General features: G+C 34.3%; 1 protein-coding gene and 1 long non-coding RNA gene across 7 annotated transcripts in view; one reads left to right on the top strand and one right to left on the bottom strand.

Annotated features, from left to right (window-relative positions):
- The window catches only part of ARID4B (AT-rich interaction domain 4B), a 212,676-nt gene that overhangs the window by 15,863 nt on the left and 180,149 nt on the right, over positions 1 to 16,664 (bottom strand). For 3 of the 6 annotated variants that reach the window (XM_044671621.1, XM_044671619.1, XM_044671620.1), the window contains 4 exons: positions 15,098 to 15,293; positions 7,768 to 8,970; positions 4,862 to 4,975; positions 2,096 to 2,314 (listed from right to left, as the gene is read on the bottom strand). In XM_044671621.1, the coding sequence (XP_044527556.1) occupies positions 2,096 to 2,314; positions 4,862 to 4,975; positions 7,768 to 8,970; positions 15,098 to 15,293 (1,732 nt within the window). Of the gene's footprint in view, positions 1 to 2,095; positions 2,315 to 3,985; positions 4,056 to 4,861; positions 4,976 to 7,767; positions 8,971 to 15,097; positions 15,294 to 16,664 lie in introns of those variants that run through there. The other 3 variants (XM_044671622.1, XM_044671623.1, XM_044671624.1) reach the window with 3 other exon arrangements.
- The window catches only part of LOC123243608, a 16,012-nt gene continuing 11,352 nt past the window's right edge, over positions 12,005 to 16,664 (top strand). Inside the window, exon 1 of the long non-coding RNA XR_006506041.1 lies at positions 12,005 to 12,132. This is a non-coding gene — a long non-coding RNA (uncharacterized LOC123243608). The remainder of the gene's footprint in view (positions 12,133 to 16,664) is intronic.

Below are 16,664 nucleotides of genomic sequence, written 5' to 3'. Positions count from 1 at the left end.
AAGGCCCTAGGATTGGAACTTTTGGAGAATACCCAGATAGAAGGTAACATACAAATGATGAGCCAGCAAAGAAAAGTGAGTAGTCAAGGCAAGTTGGGAAGAAAATAAGGAGAGAGAAGCTTCATGAAAACTCAGGAAAAAGAAAATATCCAGGAAGAAGATGTGGTCACTGGAGCCAGATGAAGAGAGGTTTAGGATTAAGACAGAGAAAACACCATCAGATGTGGTAATTAAAAGATGACTAATAACTTTGAAGAGAGAATTTTCAGTTGAATGATGAAGTTAGAAACCAGAATGAAATGGGTTGAAGAACGAGAGAACAAATGGTGAATGAAAGGAGGGAGGGTGGGGAAGAGAGATAGAAAGGTAGAGAGAGATTTAGTATGTAATCAGTTGGAGTTGGCTAGAGAAGATGGGATGAAGAGTACATGTGGAAGGGCTGGCTTTGGCAATAGACAGCAAATCTTTGTCAGAATTTGGGGGAAAGGAGAAGAGTAAGGGGTAATTAATGACAAAAGAATTTTCAGATGATAAGAATGGGAGATGAGAAAGGTCATATCAAATGATCTGTTTTCTCAATAAAGTTAAGAAGCAAGGGTTTCCTCTAAGAGGAATCATGGAGGTCTGGGAGGACTGAGGAGGGAAGAAAAGGCCTGGAATAGCTTCTTTGGAACATGCGTTAGGTAATCAAAGAGGAACAAAAGGGCTACTTTTGTGGCAGTGAGGGACAAAGTAAAGCTAGATAACATGAATCTATAATGTATCCACTTAACATGGTTGTGAGACTTCCTATAGAGAGAGTAATCCAGGGCTGAGGTTTGGCTAGGGATGAGTGTCAACAGGACAAAGTAGGACAAGGGAACAGAAAGTAGGAAAACAGGACAAAGCTAAAATGGCTAACTCCTGGATTGAGACTAGAGAGGGAATAAAGTGTAGTGAGAAGAGGGGAGAGAAAGTAAAAAAGGAGTGGAAGGACTTGAGGTCTAAATGACATTGACGAATAGGTCTGAGAAGGGTGTAATGAGAAGGAAGTCATACAGTTACCACAAATTTAAATCATCTAATTTGGGCCCTCATTGCTATCCAGCAGTCCTCTCTATTTTTCTTGACTCACTCTCTCTTACACTTCCCACTGAGGGCAAAGGGAACACATCCTACTCTATCAAGAAGAGAGTGGATATATTCTTATTTCCTTATTCTATATCTCAAAATATATATATATATATACACACATATTTTATATGTATGTGTGTGTGTGTGTGTGTGTATATATAAAATCAGCCCCTGTTCTTTGCTGCTCTGCTCTGTTCTCTCATGAAGAGATGACTCTTCTCATCAACTTATGACCTTGAACCCATCCACTCCATGCTCGTCCATGAGCTTGCCCCTTCTATACCTCCAAATCTGTCACATATTCAAATTCTCTTCATTTATGAACTCATTTCTTGCCACCTACAAATATACCTATGCTTTCTATATCCTTAAAAATACTTCATTTGACTCACCTCCTTCAAGTTATTGTTCCTTCATCCCTCAGTAATGGAGTGGGGTACAGTTAATAACAACAAAGCCCTGAATGTAACTAGCTAGCTCAAAGATGATAGTCTACTACAAAGTCTTTATCTAAAGCCTTTCCAATTTTAACCTACCAGTGTTTATCCTTTGAGAACTCTTAGAAAAAGGTTCCTAGAGTCACTTCATCTCCCATTTAACAATTCCTTATAATCTGGTTCCCCAATACCACTCAAATGAAATTATTTCATCCAAGGTTAGCTATGATCTTTTTAAGCATGAAAGATGATGACCTTTTCTTAGTCCTCAGACTGCCTGACTTCTCTGCAGGTTTTCCATCCTGCTCACCTCCTTGCTAGGTGTCATTATTTTTTAGATTTTCCTTCTCCCCATATATAAGCATTCTTTCTCTGGTTTTGTCAGCTTCACCACACTTGGAAGACATCAGAACAGCAAGTTTGGTGTAAATTACTCAGAAATAAAATATCTAGAAATTTTAAGGGTACCTAGCACATACTTTTGTTTAGAGCTAAGGAAATAATTATATTGCTTAAATCTACTTTGAAAATACTTTACTACTTACACATTTGAAAACTCCATTTGTAAACTTTGGGCAATCGATTGCTATGTTCCTTGAGCTCAGAATCCTTATCTCCGTTCTTTCCACTACACTTTCCTGGAGACTGTGTCCTTGCTGGAGATTTGGCATTATGAGACTTCATTCCAGTGGAAACAGATTTAGCTGGCTGACTCTTAGTCACACTTTCACCAGCAGAGAGTTCTTCACTATCACTACTGTTTGCTGATGTATAAAAAAAGGACAGAAAAGTATTAGAGAGAAAACTAACAATTTCTGCTAGTGATTTTAATAGATTACTTTAAAAAAGTCATTTTAATTTACAACTGCTTATATTTAGTGATTTGTTGATGTTTACGACAGTAATCTAGTGACTAAAAACAATACATGTGTATTGAAGTCATCATAGTTCATCCAAACCCATCACCTTAAATGAACTGTTCTTACCTGAAATGCTCAATAATCAAGAAAAAAACATTTTTTTTAAATTTTCTTCTACCATGCCTTCCATCCTTGAAAGCACAATTATTTTAAGATACTTCAAATTAGAATCATATTATTGGATAGATCACATGAGCTTTGAAAACTGTCTTCTCATTCTAGAATTCTTTCTCTCATCCTCTGGTTTCCTCTCCAATATAGAGACCAATGACATACACTATAAGCCACACTACAAAGAATGATGAGGAAGTTCTGCTTAAGACTGTAGAATTAGAGTTGAAAGGTACCTAGAGATCACCTAATCTGTTAATATTTAAAGATGAGCAAACTGAGGCAGATAATGGTTAAATGACTTGTCCAAGATCAGACAGCTAATAAGTGGCATTGTCAGGATTTGAACTGGTTTATAGTTACTACAGACTATTTTAAAAAGATTCCATAAAAATTTAAAAACTCCAAATCTTGATACATGCAACGAATTATTTTTTTGTGTTGTTCTTAGACCTAATTTTGTGACTAATTCTTCTCTTGCACCCATGTTCAGACCTCTCAAGATAAGACCACGTTAGTGTGTTGTGATGAAATTAGGGAAATGCACTATAGCACCACCTGCTTCCTTACAGGGAACCTGCAAAGTTACATTATAAAAATCGAAGGAAAAATCTTAACAAGCAGCGTTCTTTGTAAAGGAACAGGTAATGGGATAAGAATTATTTTGCCAAATTACCTTTACCAGGACTTGAAGTGTTAACATTAGAATCCCAGAGAGGTAATTCACTTTATTAGTTTATTTTCAGAGGATAGTTTACTCATTCTCATTTACCAGAGATTAAGCCCACTCTATATAATTCAGATAGGAGAGTGCATTCAACTGCTGTATCTCCAAATTATATGAAAATTGACTTGCTGAAGATGCGAGTCCTCTCAGGAAAGGCTACTTAGATGGTAAAGCCTTGAAGACAAAAAAATTGTAATGTAAAAAAAAAAGTATACCAAATAGATTGTAATCTACTTGGTATGTCTGTATTGACTATATTTACTCACATAATAGCCACCACAGTATAAAAGCCAAAATCTAGGTTTGATATCCAAAAAAAATAGCACATTCCAATTCCTCCCCCACTATATTTTTAAAAAATAGGAATTCTTTTGGTCCCACTGTTCCTCAATACATACACCTGCCACAGATCCCACCCTTCCCCCCGATGCTGCTCCTGAATTTCTGGCGACTCCTGGCTACTGGTGAACCTGGCTCACCACTGCTGCCACCCGTGGCTTGGCCCCACTCCGATACAGTGGACTGACTCAGCCTGGCTTCACATGGCCCTGCTGAGCACTGCCACCTGGGTCCTGAGGGATGCCATATTCACCGCATGGAAGTCATATGGGCTCAGCAGAACCTCGGGGAGCTGGCCGAATAACCCTTTCTGCACTGAAGTGCAGCCAAGCCGGCTGATAGCAAAGGTCAAGCAGCGGAGGTGGCAGGAGTGTCCTGGAAGAGCAGCAGGAGGTCAATGTGGGGCACCTGAAAAAAAATTCTTTACATATTTTCTGTTTCCCATTTTAATCCTAAAAAAAAAAGAGATAAAATGTGCAGCTCTTATGAGAATAAATACAGAATCTGTATACTCTGTATGATTAAAGAAGTACTTAGAGTTAATGTCAAATAATAAGAAATATCTGGTTTGGGAACACAGCAAAAAATAAGTTTGAAAAGGAGAAAAAAGAGACATAATAAAAAGAACAAAATAAGGCAAACCTAGGAAGGCAGTAACTACAACCTGTACGTCACATAGCTTAAGAAAGTCAAGAGTATAAGGACTAAAGGAGAGTTTCTAGAATTGTAGCTTGGCAAAGGTTCCTCTTATCTTAGCTGACTGCACTTTTTTAAGGGTAATTGTCCTAGAGAATGATGAATAAAAAATTCATTTGACAATGGCAATGTTTTGGGAAGAATGAATAAAACATAGTTGCAATGACTTACATGTGGCATACATATAAACTATGGTAACTTTAAAAACTTCTGGGCATATAAGTTGAATTTAAAAAATTTTAAAGGGTATTATTTTGGGCACTTGCATTTATTTACTGATCTACTACTTAATGAGAACAGTTTAACCTAATCCATGACCTAGGATTATAGTTAAATAAGATGAAGTTTAATCTTGATCCCTAACTCCTCCTATAATCTTCTGTATGATTAAGGCATAGACCAAAGGGCATGAAACTACCCCATATTCTCAATGTGAACTTTTTCATCTGGAGAGAAATTTTATTAGCTTTTGTTTATGTATTTATTTATTTATTTTTTGATTGAGATAATCTACTTACTGGTTTTGCCTTTCTTTTTGTTGTTTACCACTGATGTTTTGTGGCTTCTTTTCTGCTTTTTTGATGAACTTCCTCCCCCCTGAGCATCTTTTACTCTTTTCTGACCTGTACAGACTTTAATGGGGAAAAATTCATTAAACAAGATAAAAACAAATTAGCCCTTAACATACCTGAATTTTTGGTTTTAGAGACATATATTTACTAATCTCAAAACTAAAAGTGGGTACTTAACATGGCTTGCTTGGAAACTTGCATACAATGGTTACAATGTTTCTCACAACCTGTCTGTAAATGGGACTGAATTTTCTACTTGCACATGTTAGCAACTGGAAGTAAAGAAAACAACAAATGAAGAACACATATATACCAATCCTAGAAAAGCCAGGTATAAACTGAAGATGGTTCCTGATAAAGCACCTAGAACATCCAAATTATCCAATGAAAGTTAAGTAGCTACTCATTCTGAAAACAAATGTTAAGATTCATTTAAAATACTGAGTTCTAATTAGCCCTTAATAATATGAGTAGGAACACTTTAAAAGCAATTCACATTTGGGAAAATAAATCAATTACTGTATGACACAAATTATATGGACTCCAGGGCACTGGATAACATACATTATTTACAAACCCAGTATAGTAATTTTCTGGTTTAAAAAAAGTATTTTCTTCTTCATTGAAAAGTTCACTCAAATCCTCTAATTTTTATCCTTTCTTTCTTCAAAGCTCAGTCACACATATCCTTCACTGACTGGATATGCTATCCACTCGATTATAGCACTTGTTTAGTCTGATAATTAGGTCTTTAATATATTCTATCATATATATGTATGTGTACATATATATATGTGTGTATGTGTGTGTGTGTGTGTGTATATGTGTGTATTTAGTGTGTATGTCCTATAACTAGACCATAAGCTCCTTGGGGGCAGGGACAGTTTCATTATTTCTCTTCATATCCACTGTCCTTAACAACAGTGGCCCATGCACACTTGGCACTCAATAAATGTTTGTTGATGATAATGCTAATTTCTCTTGTAAAAAAACTTTGAGTCCTGCATTCTGAATAAGGTTTCCTAGATAATGTCACCAGTGGTAAGGTCAAACCCATATAGTGGCATTTTACACAAAATTCAACTTTCTTAAAGAGTATTTTTATGGGTCACAGCTTGTCCATAACTTTTGGTTGATGTTACCATGTTACAATTTAAGGAGCTTTTCTTCTCCTTAGAATTAAAGGTGGTTTTAATATTGACTATACTGAAGCGCAAGATCTTAAAATTGAAACAACTTGTAAATGTCTCACCAAAATTTTTCCTTTCATTTTGAACCTTTTCTTCTCTGCTTTTAAAAATTAAGAATGAAAATACTGCTTTACAAAGACAGCAAGCAAATCTAGATAAGGAGAGCAAAGATTTAAATTTGTGTTTTTAATATATAGCATGGCTCCTGCAATATTTAGTAATCAACAAACTACATAAAAATGAGAGGAAAAGAAATAATTTCTTTTAAAAAATAGGCCAGAAATGGCTTATACATTTTTTATTTCAGATAACAGTTTGCCTTTCACGTCCAAAATGTGGAAGCATGCTATCATGTTCTATATATTTTCAAATATTCAACAATAAAACTGAGGTGATGTTAATTTATGAGATGTAAGCCATTACATCCTCTATTTTTTCAAAAACTAAATGATTTTCCAGAGATTAAAGGTAGTGTGAAAAAAACTACCTCTTGGGAATTATATTAAGAAAAAAAATCTTTCAGTGTATTCACTTTGCTGCTGGAGTGAATCTACTCTTCTGTGTCAAAGGATCATTTCATTTAAGAAATAGTTACATTCATGTCTATTATTATATTCTATGATGTACTATGGGCATACCAATATAATTAAACAAGGTAGCTATACACATAGATGGGGAAAACAGGAAAAAAATCATTTATCAAAAAATTTTTTTAAATGACAAATCTTGATTTCGGTGAAAAAATTTTATATTTCTAGTAATCTATGCTAGAATTTCAGTTTGGCCAAAATAAAAGTAATAGAATAAAATTTTGTGGGTCATATACCATAGCTAGTATATCTTTTCCCAAAAAATGCTTCAAAACCAAGATGCTATATACCAAATTTTAGCCCACAGTACATATTTGTTTTATAGATACTTGCACAAAGTAGTTTATAAGGAAAAGTATGATAGAGGACAGCTACTGTGTCATATATAGGATCTAAAACTTTTTCAAAGTACTGATTTGAATGTCCAATTTTGACAACCTCTTCACTTGAGAAAGGAAAAATCAAAAAAGGATTACTGTAGATTACTAACATACACATTGGTCCTTCAATTTGGGAGCTATGCAACTAAGAAAGCATCAAATTCCTTTACAAACTCACACAAGTTAGCCAGGCTTGAAAATCAGTTTGACACGGTTGTCTGAGGAAAGCAGTGCCTGGACAGTTGGTTGCTCCAAACCCCTATATACAGTATTTGGTTAAAGGTGGAGGGGTCTGTCAATAAATCAAAATGTTTGTGAGAAACTGCACATCATATCTGCAAAAAACAATGTTACAAAAATATATTCAAGCAGCTCATGCTATACAGTCAACCACTGTTTAAATGAATATTCAAATGAGTTTGGGCGTGGGGTGCAATTTCCAAGATTCATTCTGGTGCACTGTGAAATTTCATGGACTGCTCAAGAAAAGAACACGAAAGCCTTCTTGGGCCATTAAATATATTTTGTTGTCCATTAGCAATATACCTTTCAATTACCAGTCTTTCCATGTTCACACTAATACTTTCCTTAATGTATCAAGCTATAGCAACAGATACTGCAAAAGTATTAACATTTTAAGAAGGGAAATTCTAAATAAGTTAGCATTTTCAGCTCTCAGTTTTCTTCCTCACCTTTTCCAGGATGTTCCAGTTCTGGCTGATTACTACTGCTGGAGCTGACACTAGCATCAAAGCCTGTTGGAGAGATATTTCCTTCAGACTGGAGATCTTGGAGCTCCCCTGCAACACTATCCACCTCAATTGTGCTATCAGTTTCACTCTTGATACTCCGTACCTCTTCTTGGTTTGGGGCCAATGTTTCTGATACTGTCACACTTGATTGCTGTCTACTAGTTTCTGTTACAGTTACAGACGAAGGCGACTCGGGTGTGGTAGGAGGGGTATTTAGAACTGAATTACTCCCACTGCTTGGAAATTCTGATTTCTTATCATTCACTTCAATGGTTTTTTCCTCCATAGGTTTAATATCTAAATTGACAGGTAATGGTTTTTCTATCTCAATGCCAGGTGAGCCATTCTCTTCTTCTGCCACAGTCTGAAGCTGCTCCTCTGTGGCCACATCTTCAGAAGAAGCATGTGGGGGTGAAGCTGCAGCCTCTGTATCAGAGTCTGAAAACAGTTCCTTAAGCGTTTTTTTAGGCCACTGTCCCTGAATACTTGACCAGACATCTTTTCGATCTTTTGCTCTGCTGTTCTGAAGTCTTTCATCAGAATTATTTAGCAGCTTTATCCTCTTTTCTGCCACTTCTGAAAACCCTGAATAGAAACCAGTTGTCCTTAAAGATTTCCTTTTGTCATCCAACCCATTGTATTTCTTAGTTGGTGTCACTTTTGCTTTAGATTTTTCTTCATCCTCATCAGAGGAGCTGTTGCTACTGTTTTCTAAACAAAGGGATTCTTTGCTTTTAGGTTTCTCCTCTTTTCTGCTAGGTGATCCAGGCTTTAAGCATTCTTCTGCATTGCAATGCCTTCTCTTACCACGTTTTACTTGAAGCTTTGATTTATCTATTGTCTCCTTCTTGACATCCTTTCTTTTTATTGTGACTTCATCTTCATAATCAGTATCTTCAGATATTTCTTCAAGGTCTTTTCGTAATCTTTCTGGAGATTTTGATATTGACTTGGGTGTTAGTGAATCTGCTTGGATTTTGTTTTCTTGTGGCACAGATAAACTGCTCTGTTCCTCTTTTGGACTAAGCTCATTTTTGTCATGGCTCACAGTGTCAGCCTTAGACTCTTCCTTGCCATTATTATCTATGTCCTGAGTCCTTGCCTCATCTTCCTGCTCACTGTCTTCAGCAGAACTTTCAGAAGCTATTAAAATAAGATGACAAGACCAGTTATACGAATACACATAATGCAGATATATTAGAAAACCATTCATTTTTATTCAATATGAAGAAATGTTTTTCAGAAAAAACTAGTCTTATTACAAAATAAAAGTATTATTAGCAGGTATATTCCATTATTATCATCATTTACTTATTTATTTTTACAAAACAAAGCTTTACCCAAAAATCTTGCCAACAATGGATTTCCTTTATTTTGTTAAAAAAATTTATGTTTAGGATTATGAGAGTATAGGAAGCCTGAGGCTGATATAAAATGCCAGGTTATATCAGGAAGGAGGACAACTTAGTTAAAAAACTACTAGACTTGGATTCCTGAGGCTTAGGTTAGATTTTGGCTCCAACACACTTATTTAACTGTGTAATCTTGTGCAAATAACTTAACTTCTCTGAGTTTCAGCTTCCTCATCTGTAAAATGAGGAAAATAATATATTTATGCTACTAAGCTATAAGGGTGATATGAAGTTCAAGTGAAATTTTCATGAAACCCTCATTAGTATAAAGTACTATACTAATAGTAGCTATTTTAGAACTTTTTCTATCTTAAGGTATATTAGTACGTAAACCCAAAGAAATATTTTAAATATAATAATGGATAAGCCTATATTGAAACAAACATTTGCTAAGCATTTACTTTTTGAAGACCATTTTTCTAGATACACTGGGCATACAAAAAAATGGGAGATGATAATGTTTTACAATTAAGATAAATTTAAGCAAATCATTTTGAGTCCTTGAAAATATTTTTTAAAATTCTCAAGAGCACTTCCTCCTTTTACTAATGATGCAAATGTCTTAATATGAATTTGTCCGGTTGCTATCCATTCTTTCCCAAAATGAGTTGTAATGAACTCATATGAAGTCATGCCTAGACTTATTTAATGTGTACATATGGTATGCATGTAAATAGTGTATGTATATACATATGTGTACTTAGCAAGTAATTATGTTTAAAGCTTCAATACAGATCTTAAAAGAATGTTTTAAGCTCAGCCCCAAAAGATAGTAATGGAAGTAGATTTTCATTTATCCAAACACCTGTTAAGTGGCCAGTCTATAAAAGCCACTATTCAAAGTGGTGAGGACATAAAAATAAATAAAACATAGTTCTTGCCCTCAAGGAGCTTACAATCTGATAAAGACATTGTCAACCATGGAATAAATGAGAAAGCAAAAAATAATTGTTCATTATCAGACAAGTTACTTTTCCTAATCTTTTATTTTATGATGTTTTTCAGCATTTTCTATTGTAGTACTCTCTCTAGGTGGGATCTAATAACTATATTCACTTTAAAATATCTGATCAATCATTTAATGTTGAAAAAGGTCTTTCCTTTGGAAAGGATTTGTGCTGCCATAATTCTTCCTGTCTGAGTACCAATCTTTGTCAAATTGTTTACTAATTAGTCATATAGACACAGTTGCTCTCTCTGGGTCCATTTTCAAACCCTATTTCCTCAATTATCCATCATTTAATAAGACAATTCTTTGAAATTTTATGCTTTCTTTCTTCTTAATATTTGGCACAAAGAATAATCAGGAACTATTCCACATATCTAATTAATGCTATAATTTAATTTGTCTTACCAAGAAAGTAACTAAGGAAAATTTAACACTTTCTACAGCATTCATTGATTTCTTAGCAGACTTTGATTTCACAGAGAGGGGGTATCATCTCTGACTCAAACTGTAATTCTACTAAGATCCTTAATGCTCTTTCCCAAGTCAGATCATAACATTACCACCAGAATTATAGTAGCCATGAATATTTAGCACAAGAAATTCTAAATAGTATGTATTATTCCCTCTTCCTTTTTAACTTATATTTGAATAACTCAACAGCTATCAGATGATCTGGATGTATAGTCTCTTAGCAAAGCAAAAGGAAGATAAGTAACCTCCTCTGTGCTGGTGACAGAATTATATTACCTTGAGCCTGAAGTAGCTTTAAGAAGCATCTGAACCTGTTGGTTAATTCAATTAAACTCAAGTCAACAAACATTTATTAAGCACCTGCTCTGTGCAAGATACTAGGGGTACAAAGATGAAAAAAGAAAGTCACTGCCTTTAAGGAGTTTACAACCCAGCAGGCGGGAAAAAGACATATATACACACGAATATAATACATCAGAATATAGTAAATACAAAGGAGGGGTCAAACAATGGCGGGAAGGATCATTCCAGATGGAAGAAATGAGAAAAGACAATCATTTCAACAGACAGACAGATGTATGAGGAGAATATTTCTAGCACAAAGGGCAATATATGCATAAATGCATGGAGGCAGGAGAAGGTACTATGAGATTAGAGAATGGCAAGGAGTCCAGTCTGATAATAACACTAAGTACATGAAAGGGGAGGGTATGAAAGGCAGATAAGAGACAGACTGTGGAGAGTGTAGAAAATCTGGTTAATGGGTTTGTTTGCATTATATTTAGTAGGTGCTATAGAGGCACTGAGCAGGGCAGTGACAATTAGAAGCAAATATTTATTGGAGAAATAATCTTGAGAGAGATATAAAGAATGGCTATTAAAGGGCAGGGAGACCAGTTTGATTATTAGTGCATTGGTTCAGGCAAGAGCTAAGTAAAAAAAGCCTTGAGTGGTGGCAGAGGGAAAGAAAGGAATGAACAGACACAAAAGATATGGTAGAATGAATTTGGCTACAAATTTTATGTAGGAAGTGAGGAAACAGTAAAGTCACAAATGAATCCAAGGGTTCAAGTCTGGGTGACAGGGAGAATTGTGGTGCTATCAACATCCAAAGGAAGTTAACAGGAGAAGCTGGTTTTCTGGGGAAGATTATAAATTCAATTTTACATGTATTAAAGTTGAGTCCATGATATGTAACTGAGATGGAGACATCAGCCTGGTAAATGGATATTCAAACCTAGAGCTTAACAGAAAGGTTAGGGCCAGAAATAGATTTAGGGGTCACTGACATAGAGGTAGTAAATGAAGTCACAAGAATAGATGAAGAGAATGATGAGAGAAAGAAAGAGGGCAGAGAAAGAAGAAAAGAAAGCAGGACAATTAAAAAAGAATGCTGGGGAAAAGGAGGAACAACAGAGAGCTGTTAGAGTGAAAGGAGGAGAATTATAAGATAGATCTGTTCAGGAACTGAAGGTAGGAATATCAATGAAATATTTCTCAATAATATTACATGTTCTCATAAGGAGAATGAGGATTGAGGAGTAAAAAGTATTAGAAATGGCAGTTAGATGATCACTGTTGACTCTCTTGGAAAGAAAATTTCAGTAGAGTTGTAAGAAGGAAATCCAGATAGTTGAGGGGATCAGTGTATCTAGCAGATATACTCCAATTTTCAAGTAGGCATTACTAAAATAACCGTATCTGCAAGAGTGATTTAATTAACCACTTAGGTGTACATTTTGCTGCTACCTCATTCTGCTAGACCCTTAAGTAAACAGTCCCTTTCAAAATTGGGTATTCTTAAAGCCCCATAACAAGATTCTAGATTGGTCATGGTGGCTAATTGCTAATCACTGTCCTTAATATTTTTATATACAAATGGTCTTTTCTATGCATCCTGGAGTTATCTCAGTCTAGTACTTAACTAGTACTTTACTAGATTGAAAGCTTATTTTTGAAAAAAACTTTTGATCACTAAAGGCACCTACCTATATGGGGAATGTACTCTTCTATCTGGGTGAGAATATACAAAAAGCTTTGCATCAACTTCCATTATATACATCTAATAGCAAAAGCAAATGGACCCTTCTTTCATAAACAACATAAAATATGACTGTTACACATAATTTAATTATGGATTGGCTTGAATGCACCACATGCCCAAAGCTACTGAGGCGTTAGGTACTTCGGAGAGATATTCTAGTGGTTATGTTAGTCAACAGTCTATTTCTATACACGTAACTGGTTAGATTAGAAGGCTCTATAAATGGATGATATTATCTTATCTCCCTAGAAAAATGCCTTTAATGGTTAATATTATTTGAAGAATGTTTCTATAACCTTGGGAAAATTATGTTTGGAGACATAGTCCATATGTTACCAGTGTACATTATATAAGGATTTACGAGTGTTATCAGGCAGGTAACCTGGGTTCTAGGTTTGCTTTTATTAATTTTTGTAAAAATTTGGGCAAGTCACAACTTCTCTTAGAAACCTCAATTTCTGTATGTATAGTATAAACATTTCAAAAATATTAGTGCAATTTCAAGTTTTAAAAAATTCAGAAACATAAATTCTACAAATTTAGCTAAAAGTATCGTTTAAATTTCTTTTATATTTCATTTAGTTTTATGAATCTGAATAAAAAAATTTATTTTATTTATTAATTTTTAAAATTTTTATTGATTAATTAATTTAGAATATTTTTCCATGGTTACATGATTTGTGTTCTTTCCCTCCTCCTTCCTCCCCCCCTTCTGGAGCTGACGAGCATGAATAGTAAATTTGAACAAGATGATGGACTCTATCATTATGTATTGTGTGTGAAACAGTTTCTACACAAAACTTTCTCAGAAGAGTGGTAGAGGCTATCTAAGTCACCTGATCTATTTTTAAAAAAACTTTTTCTTGTAGGATCATGTCAAAATTGTCATGTAGGCATAAAAAATTCATTCTTTATACAATCTTTTCAGTCACTGAACAGCAGCTGATTAAAATTTTTATTACATTAGAAAATAAATCGGAACAACATATAGCATAAAATAAGTTAAATTTTAAGAAAAATGAATATTTTAACACTTTAAATAACCTTTCAAATGTGGTGGGGTTTTTTTGGTAGTATTTATACTTCCAAAGTTATTAAAGCTAAGATTTGGGGGACATCCTACATAAACTTAAATTATTTTTTTGTGTGTGACAACTTTTAATACTAGATAAGAGGGAAAAGCCTGTTTCTCTCCAGATGAATTTGGATTCTTCCTTTCATCAGATAAGAATTATATAGCCTAATGTTTCTCTTTTCACCTAAGCTGCCAGAATACAGAGATAAATTTATTTTTAATTGATTTAGAGCATTTTAAATGTCCCATTATTTGTTATTCTGCTTTTAACTCCCCTTCTATTTTCATTTTAAGATGTCTTGTTTTATAGGCATTTAAATTTTTTAAACTACCCAAAAATATTTCAAGAAAAAGGTGGAGTACAGGTGATAAAGAAACACAGAAACATGTTACCCCCACAAAGATATACCATGCACGTTTACATATCACAAAAGAATGGAAAGAATAATGGACATGGAGCCATGAGAAAGAGATTAAAATTCTAGCTCTGCACTTTAATATTGGTGAGACCTTGGGCAAGTCAATTATCCTTAATCAATCTCAGTTTCCTCATAATAAAATATGGATACCTATATTGTATATATATATATATATATATAAATTTTTTTAAGAAAAGTCCTATTTAAATTTTATCCATTATTGTCAGCATTATTACTAATCATTATTATACTTCTTATACTTTAATGAACCTGAGATCTCAACAGTATGGATAATCCATCCAATAATGAAGATCACCACCCAAAAAGGCCAGATTGTTCTATCCTATTTTTGTCCGTGTACTCATAAGTCTTCTGTAGGAGAGATACCAAACACACTGGGAATACCATTTGCAGTTAGAAGTCCTGTATACTTTTATTTTCCCAACTTCCTGCTCTAAAGTTCTTATAAAAAACTATGTTTTAAAGAAAATTAAAATAACCTCAGAGGAAAAAATAATTTAAATCAAATCAGTCGTTTTTTTCTCATATCAGATACTTAATGAAGCCACAAACATGTGACTGTCTATATCCTAGAGTACTTACATAATTACTGCACTATTTGATCATGCCATAGTAATAATGCTCTGCATGATCTTAAAAAGGACTGGATACTAGAGGAAATAGAGTGTCACTACTGGGATTTTCTTTCTTAATATTTCCTGCTCACCCCTGATTTCATAATAGCAGAAATAAGTTTAGGCTTCAATCAATGACCTACTTATTTCAACTAATATTTGACACACAAAATATTTTAAACAAAAAAATTTAGATAATCAGAATTACCTTATAGGAAAATTATATAATCAAACAGGTTTTTGTTTTATTTTGTTTTTTTTTTACCTTGAAGTCCATTTAGTATAGATGTAATTTCTACAGATTTAACTTGAACTTGTTCAGAATTTTTGGTTTCAGTATCCAGTTTAGATGCTATTTCAGGTGGTGTGTTTGCTGGAAATGGTGGTTTTGATAGGCGACGAAGTTTACAGTTTTTTGGAGAATATTTTTCATCTTTCTCTTTTTCTTTGTCAATTTTATTCTAGAAGAATGATAAATATATATTAGTTAAATTTTATTTTACTTATAATTAATAGTGATATAAACTATTTACCTTAACCCTTTAGACTACTACTCATAGAATTTAATTTTATAAATATGAAAACATAAAAATTAAGAATATAGTAAACAAAAGCAAAATATTGTTGTGTAAGGAAAATAACTTTAATGGATAATAAAGAGATCTTAAAAATGGCTAGAAAGAATATTCGCAATGATAGATTGTTGGATCTTTTGAACCTAAATAAATTGCCAAATTATGAGCACAATGAGTCATGAAGCCTCCAACACAAAACAAAATCAAGCTCAAATTAAACACTTTAAAAAGATTTTAACTGAAAACAAAAAATTTCCCTTAGAAAGGCAACAATGGGGCAAGTAGTAGCACAGTAGATAGAGTGCCAAGTCTGGACTTGGGAGGATCTGTGTTCAAATCTGGCCTCAGGCAGATCTCAGCTGTGTGACCCTGGGCACAACACAACTCTAAATGCCTAGAAACAGCAGCTCTTCTGTTTTAGAATTAATACTATGACAGAAGAGAGGGGGGAGAAGGAGGAAAAGGAGGAGGAGGAGGAGAAGGAGGAGGAGGAGGAGGAAGAGGAAGAGGAGGAGAACACATCTTTTATGGCTGCTTTCCTCCCATGGGTCTAAATTGTCCTGGGTTCCTCTATATAGAGTTTTCAGTCGAACAACAGCCATAGCTATACGATTTGGACCTTGCCAGAAATCTCAGGAAAACTTATGAGCATGTCTTTTATGGATGCTTTCCTCAGTAGGTCTAAGTTGTCCTGGGTTCCTCCATAGTGATCAACTGATTAATTACTATCTTATAACATCCAGAATAAGACACTAAATTGACAACTGCATTACAAGGCTCTGATATATTCCTAATCTCCTAAAAGCTCTTATATACTCTTAAAATCCTAGGTATGTTTTCATATTTAACATACACTCAAAGAATGATGATGGAAAGGAGAAAGATTCATTTCTTAAAGTCTTAATCATCCTATGTAATATAAATACAAAATATCTGCTAAGTAATAGGGGAAAAAAACACTTAGGCCTAACTTGATATTGAGAAATAAGTAGTTGATCTTGTTTGCAAGCTACTTCCACTACTCTTTCAAGCCAATATAGCACTATTTAAGACAATAAAAGGCAATTTATCAGAAGGCATAGTCTAGAAAGTGAGTAACTATTTGCTGAATATATAGTTTAAAAAGAAATTATCTGGGGACAGCTGGGTAGCTTAGTGGATTGAGAGTCAGGCCTAGAGATGGGAGATCATCCTAGGTTCAAAACTGGCCTCAGACACTTCCCAGCTGTGTGACCCTGGGCAAGTCACTTGACCCCC

Source organism: Gracilinanus agilis, chromosome 4, assembly GCF_016433145.1.
Source record: "Gracilinanus agilis isolate LMUSP501 chromosome 4, AgileGrace, whole genome shotgun sequence".
In the NCBI taxonomy this organism is placed as follows: domain Eukaryota; kingdom Metazoa; phylum Chordata; class Mammalia; order Didelphimorphia; family Didelphidae; genus Gracilinanus; species Gracilinanus agilis.
The sequence above is the reverse complement of the archived record's forward strand: the minus strand, read 5'-3'. Positions and strand labels throughout refer to the sequence as shown.